The 18,026-nt window shown below is 36.9% G+C and overlaps 1 protein-coding gene across 2 annotated transcripts in view; it reads left to right on the top strand.

Moving 5' to 3' along the window:
• REV3L (REV3 like, DNA directed polymerase zeta catalytic subunit) overlaps positions 1 to 18,026 on the top strand; it is a 118,086-nt gene that overhangs the window by 42,217 nt on the left and 57,843 nt on the right. For both annotated transcript variants that reach the window (XM_080341223.1, XM_080341224.1), the window contains exons 2-5: positions 3,690 to 3,879; positions 6,785 to 6,859; positions 8,234 to 8,394; positions 12,848 to 12,944. In XM_080341223.1, coding sequence (XP_080197349.1) covers positions 3,690 to 3,879; positions 6,785 to 6,859; positions 8,234 to 8,394; positions 12,848 to 12,944 — 523 coding nt within the window. The remainder of the gene's footprint in view (positions 1 to 3,689; positions 3,880 to 6,784; positions 6,860 to 8,233; positions 8,395 to 12,847; positions 12,945 to 18,026) is intronic.

The raw sequence follows: 18,026 nt of genomic DNA, 5'->3' as shown, positions 1-18,026 counted from the left end.
TGGCTGATTACCTATTATCAGCACTAGCCCTAGCCTTTATGTACACATTATTCATTTGTTAATAGAGAGAATATATGTACTGCTTGTATACAAAATGGTTGTGATGCACATGTGCAGCAGTCTGTGATGAGGCCACAACATGAAACATTTTAGTGGCCTGTCCCATCTGAAAACTCCGTGAATCACAGGCACCCAGTTTTGCGTTGGGAGATTCTGAGGAGAGTGACTGTATAAACTGTATGACTTTTCTGCAGAATCTCCTGTCAAGCACCACTTCCATTTATTATACAGATGCAAATAAACAGATGAATAGATGAAAAAATAACATCTGCTGGTCACTACTGCTCTAGTGGTACAAACTTGGTTCTGTCTGTATCTCTGAAAAGAAATGGAAACATAAGATTGACACATTTAAAGCATAAGACTTCATAGCCTTATCCCAAGCCAATTTTTAAATTTATGTGAATTGTTGAGTCTGTGTGGCCCAAGATCCTCAGTGGGTAGATCTGTTTTCTGCTTGTGGCTCTATTGGAAAGAATCCATTAGAATTTGTAATGGCTTAGTGCAAACCATGGTTGCTCTTACTGGAGTATAAACTTCAGACTCAACACCATGACATTTGGTGCATTTTCTTGTTTTTACTTTAATGATGGAAGCAAATGATTCTGTTCTTAACATTAGCGGGGTGGTAAATGAGTCAATATTAACAAGGGTCAGAGTGAGTAGCTGTATAAACCCATGTAACTTGACAGCTGCTGGCCTAATAGGAGTCTTAGATCACCAGTGCTTGTTTCCTTTCTTGGCAGAATCAAAATGAAAAGCAGCTCAGTACATATGTCTTATAATATTTCCCCAGAGTTAGGAAGTAATTTGACTCTTTATTCATTTGAAAGCTATAGTGTTTTTCATGGGTTTTTTTGTACATAAAGGGGAATGCAGGGAAAGAGGACAGAAAGAAATAGAAGGAAGCTTTCTTTGTACATGTTCTCTTTTTTTTTGTTCAACAATAAAATGGCATTTCAGTTCAGCAAGAACTGTTAAATAGCTGCCGTAGAAATGGATTTATTGTTTTTTAAAAAATTTAATTAACTTGTGTAATCAGGTGCTAGTTAGAAAACCATTATTAATTGTCTTGTATAACTTGAAAGGAACCTGAATTTAAGTACACTAAGTTTAGATTGTCCTGTTTCTGTTTATTCTGGTGCTGTGTAATCTTGTTTTCTGGGGAAATGTAAATTAACTATAACTCAGAATAGCTGGGCAAACATTAAAGCAAAGATATTTTTTTAAGTGTTATCAAAAAGATGAAGAGTTCATAGCTATTAGTGTAAAAAACAAATGTAAGCACAGAACTGATTCTCACTGACAAGTTGTAGGTAGCAAGCATCTGAGTTTATAAAATTCTTAGAGGAACAGACCTATATATTTGCCAGAAATTCTTAGCTTGCAGCTCGGAGATGAAAATTAGTTTGAGATGGATTGGTTTGTTTGCTTTTTTAAAACTTCAGTAGGCATTCAGACAAATGGTATGTAGTAATTAATTTTAATTTCTCTCTGAACGTGATCCTGACATACATTTAAAAAAAAAAAAACAACCACTATGACACTCAAAAAAAAAAAAAAAAAGGCAACTATAGAGGTTTAAACAACCGTTAATTTTCTTTTAATTATATCAAGGTGGGGAAATCCTTTATTTCAAAGTCAGTCTTAAGTATGACCATGAGTAAACACTCAGAGTTGTTGGTGACTCAGTACAGAAAGCAAATGATCTACTATCATTACACAGATTGATAATCCCTCAGTTCACATGCTGCTAATAAATTACTTTTCCCACATTAGGGGTACAGAAGGTTCCTGGTATACAAAGCTGTTACTACCCTTTATTTTGCCATTGAAAAAAACCCTTTAGTTCATAGTTTCTCTTTCTTTCGTTCCCCTTTTTCTTAGTGTGGTATCAATTGAAGTACATAATACATAAATAAGAAATTTATTCTGAAACAGTTTAAAAGCATGGGCAGAATTCATCATAGATGATGAGTTATGAATTTGAGTATAGGTTGTGTGTAAACATTGCTGAAGAGACTTGATGGAGGTGACTTAGAGGAGAATTGGAAAATGAACTTGTAGTTGATCTCCAGAGGTCCCTTCCAACCCCAACCATTCTGTGATTGTGTGATTTTTTTTTTTTTTTTTTTTGAGATTGCTAAAACTAGGACCTTCTTCAGGTGAAATTAAGAAAGTTAAACTACCATCCTTTGTGCAGTTTCTTCCAATTCTAGACATTACGTGAAGGTCTGATAAATATCTGAAGAAAGAACAAAACATATGACTCCCAGTAAAAAAAAAAAATGCTATGCTGCCTGTGGTATTTGAAGGCATGCATTTCACAGCTATAAAAATTTGTAAGCACTCCTGATTCAGAAGCTCCATTCTTCCTGTGCTTTAATGGACTTACAGCTGTCTTCACTAGGTGGCCAATGGTGCACTGATGTGGGTATGAATGAGTGTTAGTAGTTCAGGCAAGGTCAGCCTGCTGAGAAGTAATCTCAGTTTGAAATAATAGACTTTTGGAAGTCTTTTCATTAGTCTTGTGGATTAGTGAAGTTGTGCTGCCACTTTGTCTTTTAATATTTACCTCCTAGTTGATGAAAGCACTGCCTTTAGATACTGTTTTGCTATCTTCATGCAGAGACTTTATCCAAACATAATGCAAGATGATAAACGTTGCCTATCATTACAGTGTGGTGGGGGTAAATCTTTGAAATGTGCTTATAGTATTTTTCTGTGAAACTTTTTCATTGACCGGTGGGAAGGCATGAATGATTTTTTGGGGCTGGAAGAATGTCAAGCAGGATCTGATTTTAGTTTCAGTAGTGACTGCATGCTCTGTTGTATTGTGGTGAGGAAAGAACAGAGAATACTCATTACAGTTGAGAATAGCCCCCTAAATAACATGCTACATTTGGGAATTTTTGGGTCCACATCAATGTACTGCTTTGTCTGAAGTAGAAGCTTGAGCTGTGGTCTAGCACAATGGTTTTTATGGTGTGTTCTTTCATCATGGTGTTGTTACAGACTCATGAAAGCTAATGCTTTAAGCATAAGCATATTATTGGAAGGCTGTAGACCTGCATATGCAGTAGAGGTGTCTCACAGATCCACAGATGTTAAAAGTTGAGAATCACCTTTTTTTTTTTTTCCTATCCCAAATTATGCCTTAATAACTAGAATACTGAATGGCCTCATAGATGCTCTGGATGTTCTTCTTAATTTCTGAGAGGTTGTATGCTCATTCCAATGAGGAATGGGAAGAATTTTGATACTGCAAAATTTTCACAAAGGCTGAGAAACCGTTAACCATCCAACACTGAGTCAGTATGCAAAATTGTTCTCTGAGAGTATGTTATTACTGCAAAGAAAATTGTTAGGATTACACTTGTATAACAGCAGAATTTGCCACTGTGTGTGTCATGTAACCTCGTCTGTTCTCTATTGCTTTTGTCAATGAATCAAATGTGAGAACTGGTCTAAATTGGTGCCTTTTATTTGAAATACACCTGATAGTGTTTCATAAATTTATCCTGTCTGCAGAACCTGAAAATAACCTGAAAAAATTCAAACTTAGGGACTACTTAAAAGAATAAAAAGATGAAGTCTTCAGAAAATAAATGTATACCTTTTCTTTTTAGGTCAGAAGACTTGTCTCCACTTACATGGTATCTTTCCTTACCTCTATGTACCATATGATGGTTTTGGACAGCATCCGGAACACTATCTTCGTCAAGTGGCATTCAGCATTGACAGAGCACTTAATGTGGCTTTAGGCAATCCATCTTCTACTATTCAGCATGTTTTCAAAGTGTCATTAGTATCTGGAATGTAAGTATGACCTGTTAGGATTTTTGGTTATTTGTTTTGAAATGTTTTTTGCAGTTGTGCTATGTAGAAGCACTTACTCTGGACTTGAGTGACTGCAGTGCTTTTCTGTTTTCCCCCATGTGTGTCTTCGTACAGGCTTATACTACTAAATAACTCTTCTCACTTGCTTTGACTTTAATGTAATCAACAGGTTTTCTTCCAAACACTAGACACAGACATTTTTCCTAAACTTGGATTCTAATGTCTATCATGGTTCTAAATCTGTTCCTTTTAGATTTTTCTGTATTTGCTATTACAGCAGCACTTTATTACAGTAGCACTTTCTAACCTGTCTGGGTTATTCTAGGTTCCCTATGACCAGGTATGTGTTGCAGGAGCCTAACTTTACGTCTCCTTTTCTTTGTTCCTATAAGATGGCCTCTTTAGGAAGCACATCACAGAGACTGTCAGGTCGTGTTTATCCATCTGATTCTCCCAGTAGCACAGGCCACAAAGTGGAGGCTCTTAAACATTAATTTACTTATCTGTCAAGCTGTCGTGGGTTTTTTTTGGTGTAGCTTTCTACTGCTCCTGGAACTATATACTGTTACTGAAGGTTAGCATTTTAAGGATTATCTTAGTCAATTTTTATTTAACTTGCATAACCAAGGACTGAAAAATATGTGTGAATAATAGGAAACTGTCCTGGAAGAACATAGTCTATACATGCATTGACTCTTTTGTCTTGAAAACAATGTAAATGCTAGTTTTCAGAATTGTGCAGCACTATCTTGTACCTACTTTTTTCATGAATTTTTGAAATATATTCTTTCTAACTGTTAAGGTTAGGAAGATAATCTTTCTGTTCCCAGCCAGTTATCACAGTATCCTCCTGATATTACCAGTGAAGTGGCTGCAATAATTTCTTTTAACATTTATCAGAACTTTCTGATGTGTTTTTTGTGGTAAGAAGGAAGGTAACCACCAAATTTCTTATTTCTTTTTGTGAGAACTATGTGAATTATAGTACAGCTGTTCATTTCAAGAGTGAAAGCTGGGCAGAGTGAACTGCTGAAGACAATCTTTCTTCAAAGCAGTGAGAAAACAACAGACAGATGAGGAAGACCTGCCTCTTTTTCATGTCTCTTGCCTTAGAGTTTCAAAACAGTCCTTACAGAAAGTCAGATGCTCATTGCCTCGAAGAAGCATAGGAAAGAGTGTTTCATGTATTTTGCTTGTGTAAGAGGCTAATGGGAAGTGCCTATCAGAAACTGTAATACACTTTCATCTTTACCTGTGTAGATAGACATGTTTGCATAGTCACGCAAATGTACTTGTTTTCTTCTGTTCTGACCTGAGTCAGATTCTGCTCATAGATATTATAGTGTGAGAAACCTGTATTTTTCTTTAAATCTTGGAGATTATTTTACTTCTTCTACATTAGAAAAATTGTTATGATGATTTACCAAACATCTTTATTACGTAAGTTTAACATAAGTTTTTTGTTACATTAGCTTCCAAATAAAGTAGAGGTCCATGATTTAGAAGATGTGAAATATGCTGTCCTTGTGCATTGTGAAGTTAAAGTAGGTGCTCATAGCTAACCTTCAAAGTGTTGTATATCTGGCTCTCCCTGCTGCCATGTCAATGAGAGTAAGGATCACTTGCCATGTGAGTGCTGACTTTAAAAAAAGTAGCTTTTAGTTTATATGCCTACAGCACATGGAGTCATATTATAACTGTCATAAGGTTTATACTGTCTCTATAAGAAAGAGATTGATTCATTATACAAGATCCGATCTTCTTTTCAGCTTAACAGCTTTATGCTTGTTGTTTCAACTTAGCTCAGTTTAAATTTTTTTTTTTTTTAAACAGTGCAGTTTAGTTTTTGGAGATATTAAGTGTGTGCATATTTAACCATACTAAGAATAGCTGTAGTTGTGCACTTCTGCTGAGTTTTTATTTAATTTGGGATTGAAATCGCTCTTACTACTGAATTTTTTAGATTTAGCAGGTAAGTATCCTAGTTACTTTTTTTTATAGTATTTTAGTAAAGAGATTTTATATTATTTTGTAGAGGTAACGTTTAAATTTATGCTTTCCTGAATTTCTGTTGACTATCGTTGTGATTACTGCAAACTGTAGACTGTGTTGAGTTATGGCCTGTTTCCTTAACATGCTGTTTTACAAGCATGTTAGATTAGATTAGAATTCTAGATGTTGAAAAGTTGATAATTCAGTCAAGTAATACCAGAATTAATGCTGCCTGTTCAGCCTCAGTTTAGTCTTGACATATTCATTATCCTATGTATTCTTTAATTGCATTCTCAAATCCTATTTTCTTCAAGATTCATGCCTCATTTAGTGTATGAGATTATTAGTAATCACTGAAAAGAGGCAGCTATTCATTCTTTTAAGCTGTTCTGATTGTTCAGTTATTTATATTACACAGCCAGTATTTATTCATTTACACCTCATCTGCAGAATTGATGTCCTTAACGACTTTGTTACAGCATTTATCAAAAAGGCTGAATGCTGTTTTTAATGCAGTGCAGCACTAATAAATTTATTAAAAGTACTATTATTATGGTGTGTCATCAATGTGTTTACATGTGGGGAAAGCGAGAAACAATGTTAAAGCCGGAAGTTCCTTCTAATTATATTTTTCTTAGATACTTAGACATGCATAGGGCCTGTTACTTTTATCTTTCTTATACAGTAATGTAGGTGCTCCCCTTTGGTGTGACACGTGGGAATTTTCATTCTCCTGGATATGCAGTTCATCTTATGGTTTTGTGTTTGTTTGTTTGTTGTGGTTTTGTTTGTTTGTTTGTTTCCCCAGGATTTTAAGACTCTAGTAAAATGTGGTTAAATAAATGCCACAGCATAACAGGCTATCATCTTCCTTTTACATCTTCCTCCCCAGGCCTTTTTATGGTTACCATGAAAAGGAGAGACAGTTTATGAAGATTTACCTTTACAATCCTGCTATGGTAAAAAGGTAAGGATATGGTTATAGGAAGTTCTGGCTAATTTCCTTGTATCTTGTATTAAAAAGGTAATTTGGAAGCAAGATTCACCTACATCTTAACAAAATAAAAGCAAACCAATAATCTTTTTAGAGCAGTAGCATATTAGGAAAGCAGAGCCAAAATATACCTGCCTTTAGTTGTCTTGCATTAACTGTAATCCTTGAACAACTGTGCATCAGGTTACTTTTTCTGTAACTCTTACAGAAGACAGGGGAACAATGTAGTAAACTTTCATATATTATGAAGTGGATTTTGGTAGTTTTAAGGTTTTTAAATTCCAGCACCCATGATTAAAATTAAAATATACTTGTAAAACAGGATAGTTTTTGTTATTAGACCGTTTCCCTGTTTCTCAATAGAGTAATGTTCTGTTAAATGAAAGCACAATTTATCTCAATCTTACTGTCACATAGTTGCAGCAAATTCAGGAATAAATAAGGACAAATTATTTCTCAAGCATGAACTGAAATCCCTTGAGTGTTTTGTATTACCTTTCACAACTTTTTTTAAAGAAGATCTAATACATGATTATAAGATAGGTTTGTCTAATTTTTGTTCTAGACTAGTAAAATTTTGCATTATGTTAAATTTATGTCAGTCTAATCTATATACATGTATGACATGACAATTGTTTTGAACTTTGGAGCTTCTCATGTTTGAATTATTCCTATCCAAATAAGGACTGACACTTCACTTAAATTATTGCTTTAATTTTTCCGTACAAAACTTTGAACTCAGTTTGTTGCATTTAGAAATGCTCAGTGCTTTTCTTTGATTCGTAGATGTATCCTGTTGCTTTGATATAAATTTATCGCACCAATTTATAATTATCCAAATACCTGCAGTTATTTTTTAATGTGTAGATGTTGAAAAGAGCAGATTTGTCATGCTTCTAGGAAGTTGTTAAAATACTGCTTCTGTGTATATGGTATGTAGCTTTAAAACCATACGCGACTTATATATGTGTTAAGAAGAACGAGAGAGACTTTCAAAGATATTACTGGTGTGTAGACATACAACTGCCATAGTTACTCTGTAGAAAGATTTCCATGGACTATAGTGGCTTTGGATCAGTTTCAGGAATAGTAAATAGTATGATGTTTTTTGGGACTTTTTTTTTCAAGCTGGAGGATTCATAGCTCCTTTGTAATTAACAACGAAATACTGAATCATTATTAGTAGAGGTCATTTCTGTGGGTGTTTTATTGTGAAAACAAAATTCTTAAGTTAAAAATATAGCTAAGGCAAAATTTAAGAAGTTTGAGTATTTTGATAAAATCAAATATCAGTATTGTTGTACTGGAATTATTTTTGTTTTCTGTCCTAATTGTCTTTAATTTTAGAGTATGTGAGCTTCTGCAAGGTGGAGCCATAATGAACAAATCTTACCAGCCTCATGAAGCCCATATTCCCTACCTCCTTCAACTCTTTATAGACTACAACTTATATGGAATGAATTTAATTAACCTGGCTGCTGTCAAATTCCGAAAGGCAAGGAGAAAAAGTAAGGTGTTCGTTTCTCAAGACCGAATAACTGTTGTGAAGGCTGAAAATTACCATTTTGAACAAAATGTTACTAGCTGTCAGACTTTTGCCATGGTTTTTGGCTGAACAGGTATCATGCATTGTTTCCCTGTAATTGGGTTTCTGTGTGAAAACAATGTCCATATGTAGCTTTCTGTCATTTTTCCTTTTTGTACCTGTGTATGAGGATTGAGGAAGAGTCTGCTTTCTGAAATGAGATGCTATGTATCAAGAAACGTGTTCTGTCAGCAGTGCAGTTGTGACCATTTTAATGAAATGATCACACCTCTTTTCAAATTAGAAGATGAAAAATAGTTGATATTTAGTTGAAGAATTTATGTGAAAGATGGCATACTAATACCATTGATTTAATTTTTTGACATCTGTTTTGATCCATATATCACTTGTAACTCATTTTTTTGCTGCAGTAGTATCTTTACAAAAATATGGCTAGTCATTATGCTCTGCTGACAAATAGCATTTTTTATTAAAACACTTGTGTTTGTCCTAAGGTCATTTGCTCTAGAGTGAAATTTGAAATACAAATATCTGAGCAAAAGAGGTATTTTACATTTTCATTTTTAAAAAAATCAGTTTGGGATTTTGAGTGTACACACATAAAAATGAAGTTGGGCAAGAGTTATCTAAATGCTTCACTATAGAGGGGTAGATAGCAGTAGGAAAGCCATAATGTCTTTGGTAAGTAATATTTAGAAAAATAAGTATTGTTTACTTAAATCATAATTGTTCCTACAGCTAAAGCAAGACTTGAAAAGAATGGTTAAGTATCTTTCTGCAAAAAACCCAGCAATTAAGAATCATGCTGACTTTTAACATTTTCCCATTATTTTCATGCATATAGAGTCAGACTGCAATAGATTAGTGCATTGAGGTTCCATGACTGATTTTTCTAAAGAAAAATACTATTTTCGTACTCAACAATAGACCACACTTTTTATTGGTGTCCAGAATGTAGGAAGACAAAAGCTCAGCCACGAACAGAGTATCTTCAGGATCTTTAGTCCTGAGGAAATATATCTTCCCAACATCCAAAGTGGCCTTCTGGAGGCATGCAATGTGATTGTATTGAATAGTTGCTCCCATTCTTTCTCCATAGCTCTTTTCCCTCTCTCTTTCAGGAAATAGATGAAAGATATAGGATATATATATATACTCCATCATTTATTTAAGGATGAGAGACCTAGGTCTTGAATGGGAAGAAGAGGGTGAAAGAGGAGCATAGGCTGAGAATGAGGAAAGGCTGGGGGAGCTGGGTCTCTTTAGCTTGGAGATGAGGAGACTGGGGGGTGACCTCATTAATATTTATAAATAGGTAAAGGGTGAGCATCAGGAGGATGGAGCCAGGCTCTTCTCAGTGGCAACCAATGGTAGGACAAGGGGCAATGGGTACAAACTGGAACACAGGAGGTTCCACATAAATATGAGAAGAAACTTATTCTCAGTGAGGGTAACAGAGCACTGGAACAGGCTGCCCAGGGAGGTTGTGGAGTCTCCTTCTATGGAGACATTAAAAAACCTGCCTGGATACCTTCCTGTGTAACCTCATCTAGGTATTCCTGCTCCGTCGGGGGGATTGGACTAGGTGATCTTTCGAGGTCCCTTCTAATCCCTAACATTCTGTGATAGTGTGACTTTAACTAGTCTGATAGGGGAGAGTCCAACTGGATGAAAGCAAGAAAATAGCAGACTACCTTGTCCTGGCTAGGTCAGATAATGGCAGCAGTGCTCCTGGCAAGATTCATACAGCTTTGAGTGGCTCCACATCACACATGGATAAGCAGCCTGCCTCAGTCTGTTGCAGTCCCCAGGCACAGGATCACGATCTACTATTCCCAGCACAGCAGCTGAGCGGCAAATGTTTTGTTCCTGGTACAACCTTACAGAGGCAAGGCTGGCAGGAGGCCAGTCCTTGCACAGCAGCCCTGAGAAGCGCCATCCTTTCTAAGCTCAGACCCGTCAGAGTGGGGTAGAAGGCACAGCTGCTGCTTACAACTGACACGCCTGCCTTGTTCCACAGCTTCTGTGTCTTGGGGGCATGCATTCATTTCAATTGTGTCGTTTGTGCTGTGCAGGCCAAGTTGAACATTGTTTCTCAGATGGCAGTGAAAGCCTTTGACTAAAGGTGTGCAGCAAACACTTTTTTTCCCCTGCAGATCATGATACAAAAATTGGTCTGGCAAGGAATAAAAAACTCAATAATAGGTCTGTTTCTAAATGTAAGTGAGCAGTCCTAGGAGCCTGTTTCCAGTGGCATTTTTCTCACTGAGATGAGTGGACTGTTTTGAAGGCTGCGAGACGTCAGCAGGCAAATTTGTAGTAGCAGGAACACTCTGCCTTTATCAGCTTCTATCCGGAGGATGCAGGAGTTTTTTCTTTCAAGTTCTTCTCTTTTAGCTAGTGAGGAAGAAGACTGCGAATTCATTTGTGCACCACATGCCTCTAATACTATTATGAAACTTCAGTTTTCAGTAGTAGTTGAATGTGATGTAGTATGACTCTGAAAGACCTTGATTTGTCACTGCTGCTGTCCTTAAAGATCTTCATGTCAAGAAAAAGGGAGCATTGAGTGTCCTTAAATCTCTATCCCAGTGAGTAACTTTACTGAAAAAAACCAGATACAGGAATTTGAGCCTCAGTTTTTAGAAGTATTTGAAAGTAGGGTTCATAGGGAATAAGAAAGGGGGTGATACACTGAACTGTTCTAGTGTGGTATTTGAAATATATATGACTTTTCAAAATAGCATATATTTTACCAGTTGGTCTATAATCTTGCATAGCTGTTGTGATATATTTTCCTTTAAAATGTATATCTATTCAGTCCCATTTTGTCAAAATAACGAGATGTTTCTGTGCATAGTCAGCTTGCATTTTAATACAGAGAATTAGCTGATACACTACACAGTAAAAACATGGCTGTGTTTTTTTCCTGGACCAGCTCTGCCCAGAGGCAAATCATCCTTTTTGAACAGCGCGGACACTAAACTATGCTAGGTTTGAACTGGGTCTGTGCAAATGGGACCAGTTATTTTATGTTGTCTTTCTGGAATCACCTGCTTTGACATCATGGTGCATAGACCATCTTAGTGCAGGTGTGTCTGAATGTGAGCTAGTTCCTGCATGAAAACAAGCTATCTTTTCACTACACTTGAGTGCCACATTTCCTGTGTGAGTTTAGATTCTGTGTGCTGTGTCTGATGTAGGGGCAGGGTTTGCAGAAATTAGTCTGAGTGCAGTAAGGTTGGTCTGAAACATTTAATGAAGCCTGCTGGATTTGAGTTGCTTGTATTTGTAGGTTCTAAGGCACTTTGGGCATGATATTTCCTTGTTGCTCCTGTAGTAACTATGTTATTCAGGGCTTTTTGCTACATGAAATATCCCTATCTCTGCTGTTCCAAGTGGTGGAATTCACTTTTGCAAGACTTTGTTATGAAACTTACTTTAAAATTATAGGATAAAAATGCATGTTCTAATAGTTATTTATTGAAGGCCTCTTAACAATTGAGTTGTTCATTTACTATATCTTTAAAAAATGCAAAAATGTTTGTTGTCACTGAAAGGTTAATACATAAAAACCTGCTAGTGTGTGACACCAACATATCTGAGTGACTTCAAGTTGGTCTTTCACATGGAAGTTGGAGACTGGGTAATTTTTAAGATCTTCTCCCATTTCACCTCCCCACAACTCCATTCTTAAGGTTTTGGTTTTTTTCTTATGCTGCATCCTGTGTATATGGTATTTCTTTCCTCTGAAGAGTGAAGGTTCAGGTGGAGACCACAAAGGAGGTAATAAACCTTCAGAGAGGACTTCTCCAGCATGACTTTGGAGCATGCTTCTTCTTATTGAGACCTCCAAGAAAACTTGCACAGTGTTATCTTTATTTGTAGGTCAGGCAACATCTGCCTTCATTGCAGGTTTCCACTTAACTTATACTACCACTGCATCTGAATATATTGTGTATTCTCTTTCAGCTCACAGATTAGAAAGAGGAGAAGTGTGAAGTAGAATTTAGTATTTCCTTTGGCTTCTAATTCGCATTGGGATATGACCCAAGGATGCAGACACTTGGGAATTCTGAAGTATACATCAGATTCTATGTGATTTACTTTGAAACTTGCATAAATAGAAAAATATTGAATTTAGGTTATGACTAGAACACAACAAATGTAATTCTAATAATGTCAGTGTGTTGAGAATGTATTTTTCTTTTTATATGTATCTACATGTTAGAAAGAAAGTTAAATAATTTAAATGGCAGTATAGCTACTTTCTGAAGATGATATGCAGTGCTATTTATTCTTCAGGAGCATTTGGACTGGTAATATTAAATAATAAATACATTTATATAATTATATGTGTAAAAAATATTACCCCATAAATGAATTAATATCTCATATTACTTTTTGTTTTCTAGGTGATACATCAGGTGTAAGTAAACATCATAGAATTCATTTGCCAGAAAATTCAAACAATGCGTCTTTCATTGAATGGGAAGAAGATGAAATACCGAGGTCAGCATGCCAATTTTTTTTTTTATGTATGCTGTATTTTCCTATATACATCAATTTGCATGTACTACAGGATTCCAGTCTCTCATCTAAGGGACCCTCATATGTTTTATATGTGTTAAAAAAAAAAAAAAGGTGTATAGTTTTGGCGATTGATACTTTCTGGTATAGAGTTGTAAAAATCTAACTAATATTGGTAATAGGAATATATGTGGAAATTCAGCTATCTGGTTCTTGGAATATGTGTTTCTAGCTGATGACTTCTCATGAGAAGCTGAGCAAGTTTCATAGTTATAGAGAATACTTACACATTAGTTCATAGATTCTATTTTTATAATCACCCTTAAGTACCATGAATAGTGTGCTGTCAGAGTATTCCAACTTACCCATTTCAGATAGTAGCTACCTCAGAATCTCAGCATTTTCATGTCCATCTCCCATGTTCTTACTTTTTTTCTAGACATTTCATAGTCTGCAGCTTGTAATTTATAATAGCTGTACGTCTATAAGAAAATAAATATGCCTGTGATGTTGGGGTTTTTGGGGCCGGGGGAGAGGGAGAAGCAAACAGTATCTAGTGCTACATCAATTTGTATAGTTCACCAATAGAAAGTTTATTCTTTGAGCTACTTTCTAACACTTGACAGGTTCTCTAAATACTCTCTCATCTACTAGTCTTCTCAGTCTTTGGGTAGTTCCTCTCATTTTTCTCTGAAAAGCTTATCAGGTTTAATATGCCACACTGCTACTCAGAGCATTCACTTCCCCGGCTGAAAGTGCCTGTCTGAAACCATACTGCAAAAACTTGAGCTTGTGCAAGGTAGCATCTGTTTTTCTGTTTCTCCTACTCTTACCTTAAGGAAGTTTTGAAGCAATATTCCTGTGATGGTTGTCATGATTTTACTTGTGGTCAGTTCATATCCAGTTGTTCTTGGGCTATTTCTTCTCCTGTTCTTCATTCCATTTCAACCTTTATTTGGCTAGGTTATGTAAACCAAGTTACTTGACCTTTAGAGGATTAGATATTAAGTTAGACCAGGGCTATCTGATGTTACTTTACACAGATCTGGAGAAACCAGATAAAAAGAAAGCAAACTAGCACTTCCTGGCTGTCAAACCAAGGGAGGGAGGAGACCTGCAGGCACTTACCTTCATGCCTGTATCCACAAACCTTCTTTTCTCCTCCTTCCACACTTTAGTGTATCTGACCAGGGGTGCAACACCTCACTTGTGCCAGTTTTTCTCCTGCTCTCACACACATTCCAGCAGTGGGATGTTAGTGGGAGTGGGACAAATACTAAGCCCGTCCATTTCCCTGCATTTGTTCTCTGTACTTCTGCCAGCAGGAACTTCTTTCTTGAATGTAAAGCCTGAATACTACATAGTATACCAAACAAATCCTCTCTGGCACCATATGCAATGGTACTGGTAGTTCTCTCCCTGTTACACTTTACAGTCTCATTTATCCTGTCACTTTGTCTATTAAACATTTTAGGATTTATTAGTACAAGATGTTTCTCCTCTTCTTTTTTTATCCCTGATAATCTTCCATTTTGAATCCCTTTTAAGTTCATATAGGGTCTTGCATCCCATTTTTAAATTTCATCCTGTTTCTATTATTCTACTTCTAAGTTATCCTGCTTTTGTTTTATGATTCTATGTTCTGGTTATGTATCCAGTATGTCTACCAGCTTGCCCTATCAAAATATTTCATTAGTACACTCCTGCATTTCCTGCCAACATTATTAATGAGACGTGAAGCAAACTCAGTCCCAGAAACTGATCTATATTCAGTTCTATGAATTCTGTAGCAACCCTCAGTCTTTTTTCTATAACCAATAGAAATTTCACTTTTGGCCAGCTCTTAAAATGCTTTAATAATTTAGGGACTAATTTACATCACCTTCAACTGAAATTGTTTCCCATTTTGTACAGCATCAAACATTTATTTGTCTAGAAAATGAGTTATGTTATTAAAGATGTTCTAGCATGAGTGTCTTACACGTGCTGTAGGATGTACATGCCACTGCAAAGTAAGAGACCTAAACTCTTTTCTGTTCCTGATGTTACTCTGTTCTATATCTACACAAAATTATTACCTGTTACAATTTTTTCTGGGCGATTTATGGAAGGCATCAACTTAAAACTGTGTTCTTGTAATCAAACCCATATTGCCATTTGTCCCACTTTCAGATTGCCTTCCTACTTTATTTCTTTTAAAGTTCTGAAAATTTGCATATGTTGGTTTAATGGAGCCATAACTGTCATGACAAATCTTGCCGAGGGTAAATCTGGCCCAGATAGTGCATGAGATATCTATCCAAGGAAACCTTTAACTATTTCCTAGAATGATTGTGACTCATTTTTTTCCATACTGTTTGTAAGTATATTCTATATTGCAAACATTCTGTGTGTAGCTAGATCAGCAGCTATAATGATTTCTAGTTACATGTGCAATACCAGCATAGTTCTCTCACTTTGTTACCCAGTCTTCTTGAGTTCAAGTTGAGATGCTTAATTGTTTTGTGAATTGTGCAGCAGAAAATTGTTGCTTACTGTATTTTACCGTTTTACTGCTATTTCCAGCAGCATTTGGAGTTTCTCTTATGTGTCAGTGCTGAACTTCTAAGATTTTGCTTGTTCTTTATATCAGATATGAAAATCTTGTAAATCTTTCCTTACTTTTGCCTGTACACTTTAGTTTTTCTTTCAAGAAAAAGCAAAAAGGGAAAAGATAGCCAAATGTTGACGGCAAAATTTCTAGAGCTGCCTTTTATTCTTAGTGATTGGGCTGTCTGTTTAGACTCATTATACTTGGGTTTATGTATGTCAAGAAAAAATTTTAGAGATAGTCCAACATATATCTGTCAAGTCCTTGCTGCAAGTGGCAGCTGACAAATTCTCCGGTTTAACCAAACAGTGCCAGTGATTTGGTATTTCTTGACTTTGGAGTACAGTATATTAAGCAGTTGAAATACGATGTTGGTTGCCTAGTAGGTAATATGCAAAATATTATTCAGAAGTAATGTATGTAACATTAGGAGCATTTTCCATGAGTAAATGCCAGTGGTGGTTCCTTATTTAAAAAAAAAAAAAAAAAATTCACAGAATCCTAGAATAATTTGGATTGGAAGGGACCTTCAGAGGTCATCTAGTCCAACCTCCCTGCGATGAGCAGGGACATCTTCAACTAGATCAGGTTGCTCAGAGCCCTGCCCAGCCTGGCCTTGAATGTCTCCAGGGATGGGGCATCTACCACCTCTCTGGTCAACCTGGGCCAGTGTTTCACCACCCTCATTGTAAAAAATTTCTTGCTCATGTCTAGCCTGAATATCCTCTCTTTCAGTTTAAAACCATTACCCCTTGTCCTATTGCAAAAGGCCCTGCTAAAAAGTTTCTCCCCATCTTTCTTATAAACCCCTTTTAAGTACTGAAAAGCCACAATAAAGTCTCCCCAGAGCCTTCTCTTTTCCAGGCTGAACAGCCCCAGTTCTCTCAGCCTGTCCTCATAGGAGAGGTGTTCAGCCCTCTCATCATCTTGGGGGCCTCCTCTGGCCCCTCTCCAACACATCCATGTCTTTCCTGTACTGAGGGCTCCAGAGCTGGATGCAGGACTCCAGGTGTGGTCCACCAGAGCAGAGTAGAATCACAGAATCACAGAATGTTAGGAATTGGAAGGGACCTCCATGTTTGTTTTGGGCTGAGGGCTCCAGAGCTGGATGCAGGACTCCAGGTGGGGTCTCACCAGAGTGGAGTAGAAGGGCAGAATCACCTCCCTCGACCTGTTGGCCACACTCCTTTTGATGCAGCCCAAGATACGATTTGCCTTCTGGGCTGCAAGTGCACATCATGGGCTCATGTCCAATCTCTCGCCCACCAGTACTCTCAAGTCCTTCTCCGCAGGTCTGCTCTCAATCCCTTCATCCCCCAGCCTGTATTGATACCAGGGGTTGCCCCAACACAGGTGCAGGACCTTGCACTTAGCCTTGTTGAACCTCATGAGGTTCCCATGGCTCCACTTCTGGAACTTGTCCAGGTCCCTCTGTATGGCATCTCTTCCCTCAGGTGTGTCAACTGCATCACTCAGCTTGGTGTCATCTGCAAACTTGCTGAGGGTGCAACTCGATCCTACCATCTATGTCACTGATGAAGATATTAAACAGTACTGGTCCCAATACAGAATGCTGAGGGACACGACTTATTACTGGTGTCTGAGAGCTATGCTTGGTACTGGTGTTTGAGAGCTATGCCAAAGTTTCTTGGTGACTGAATTCACTTCACTCTTCAGTACTACTTAGTGCCTTGCTACTCTGCCACTTCTCCAGAACAGTATTTAACCCAGCCATCTCCTGTCTTGCTTCTGGCAAATCTCTAAATTACTAACTTGCTGCTATAATTAGCATACTGTGTTAATCCAGGGAGAGTTCTTTTAATCTAATTCTAGAGTGAGTCCATTATAATGCAGACAAATGGCCACAGCACCTAGTGCCCAGGAATCGCTCATGTTACAAGGTTTTTAGGTATGATACTTGCCAGTGTTATCAGACTGGAACATACAAAGCCCACCTTAAAATAGGCAGTAGTCACCTGAGCCTGGCAACAGGTGTTAGATAGCAAATGTTATCCAACAGTTTTGACAAGAGGAGTTCTTCCCAAGACACATTTATGTTATCCCTTAGGTACCTGATAATAAATGATGAAACATTTTCATGAGTTCCAGTGAGAAAACTTTCTGGTAAACATCAGACTTGGAGTAATCTGCTAGTCAAGTCTACCAGTTGGACATGATGTATTAAAGCCAGAATAACCGGTAGAATGCTTTTGAGAAACTTTCTTCTTTTACACCCTAGACTTGCTATTGAATGCTAATTTATATGGAAATGGAGAGATCTGACAAATAACACTGTTGCACAGTCTGGCAGTTATGTAACGTTACAGATTTCTCCTAGGTTTGTGGCTGTCATAATTGCTTTTCTCGCTTACCAGGATGTACATGTTTTGATTTACCCATTTGATTTTTAATAAAATGTGTGCATTATTCAAGTCACTGGAACATCAGGCAAACAAAGACATTTTTGCTTCCAT

Source organism: Nesoenas mayeri, assembly GCF_963082525.1.
Source record: "Nesoenas mayeri genome assembly, chromosome: 3".
Classification (NCBI taxonomy): domain Eukaryota; kingdom Metazoa; phylum Chordata; class Aves; order Columbiformes; family Columbidae; genus Nesoenas; species Nesoenas mayeri.
The sequence above is the reverse complement of the archived record's forward strand: the minus strand, read 5'-3'. Positions and strand labels throughout refer to the sequence as shown.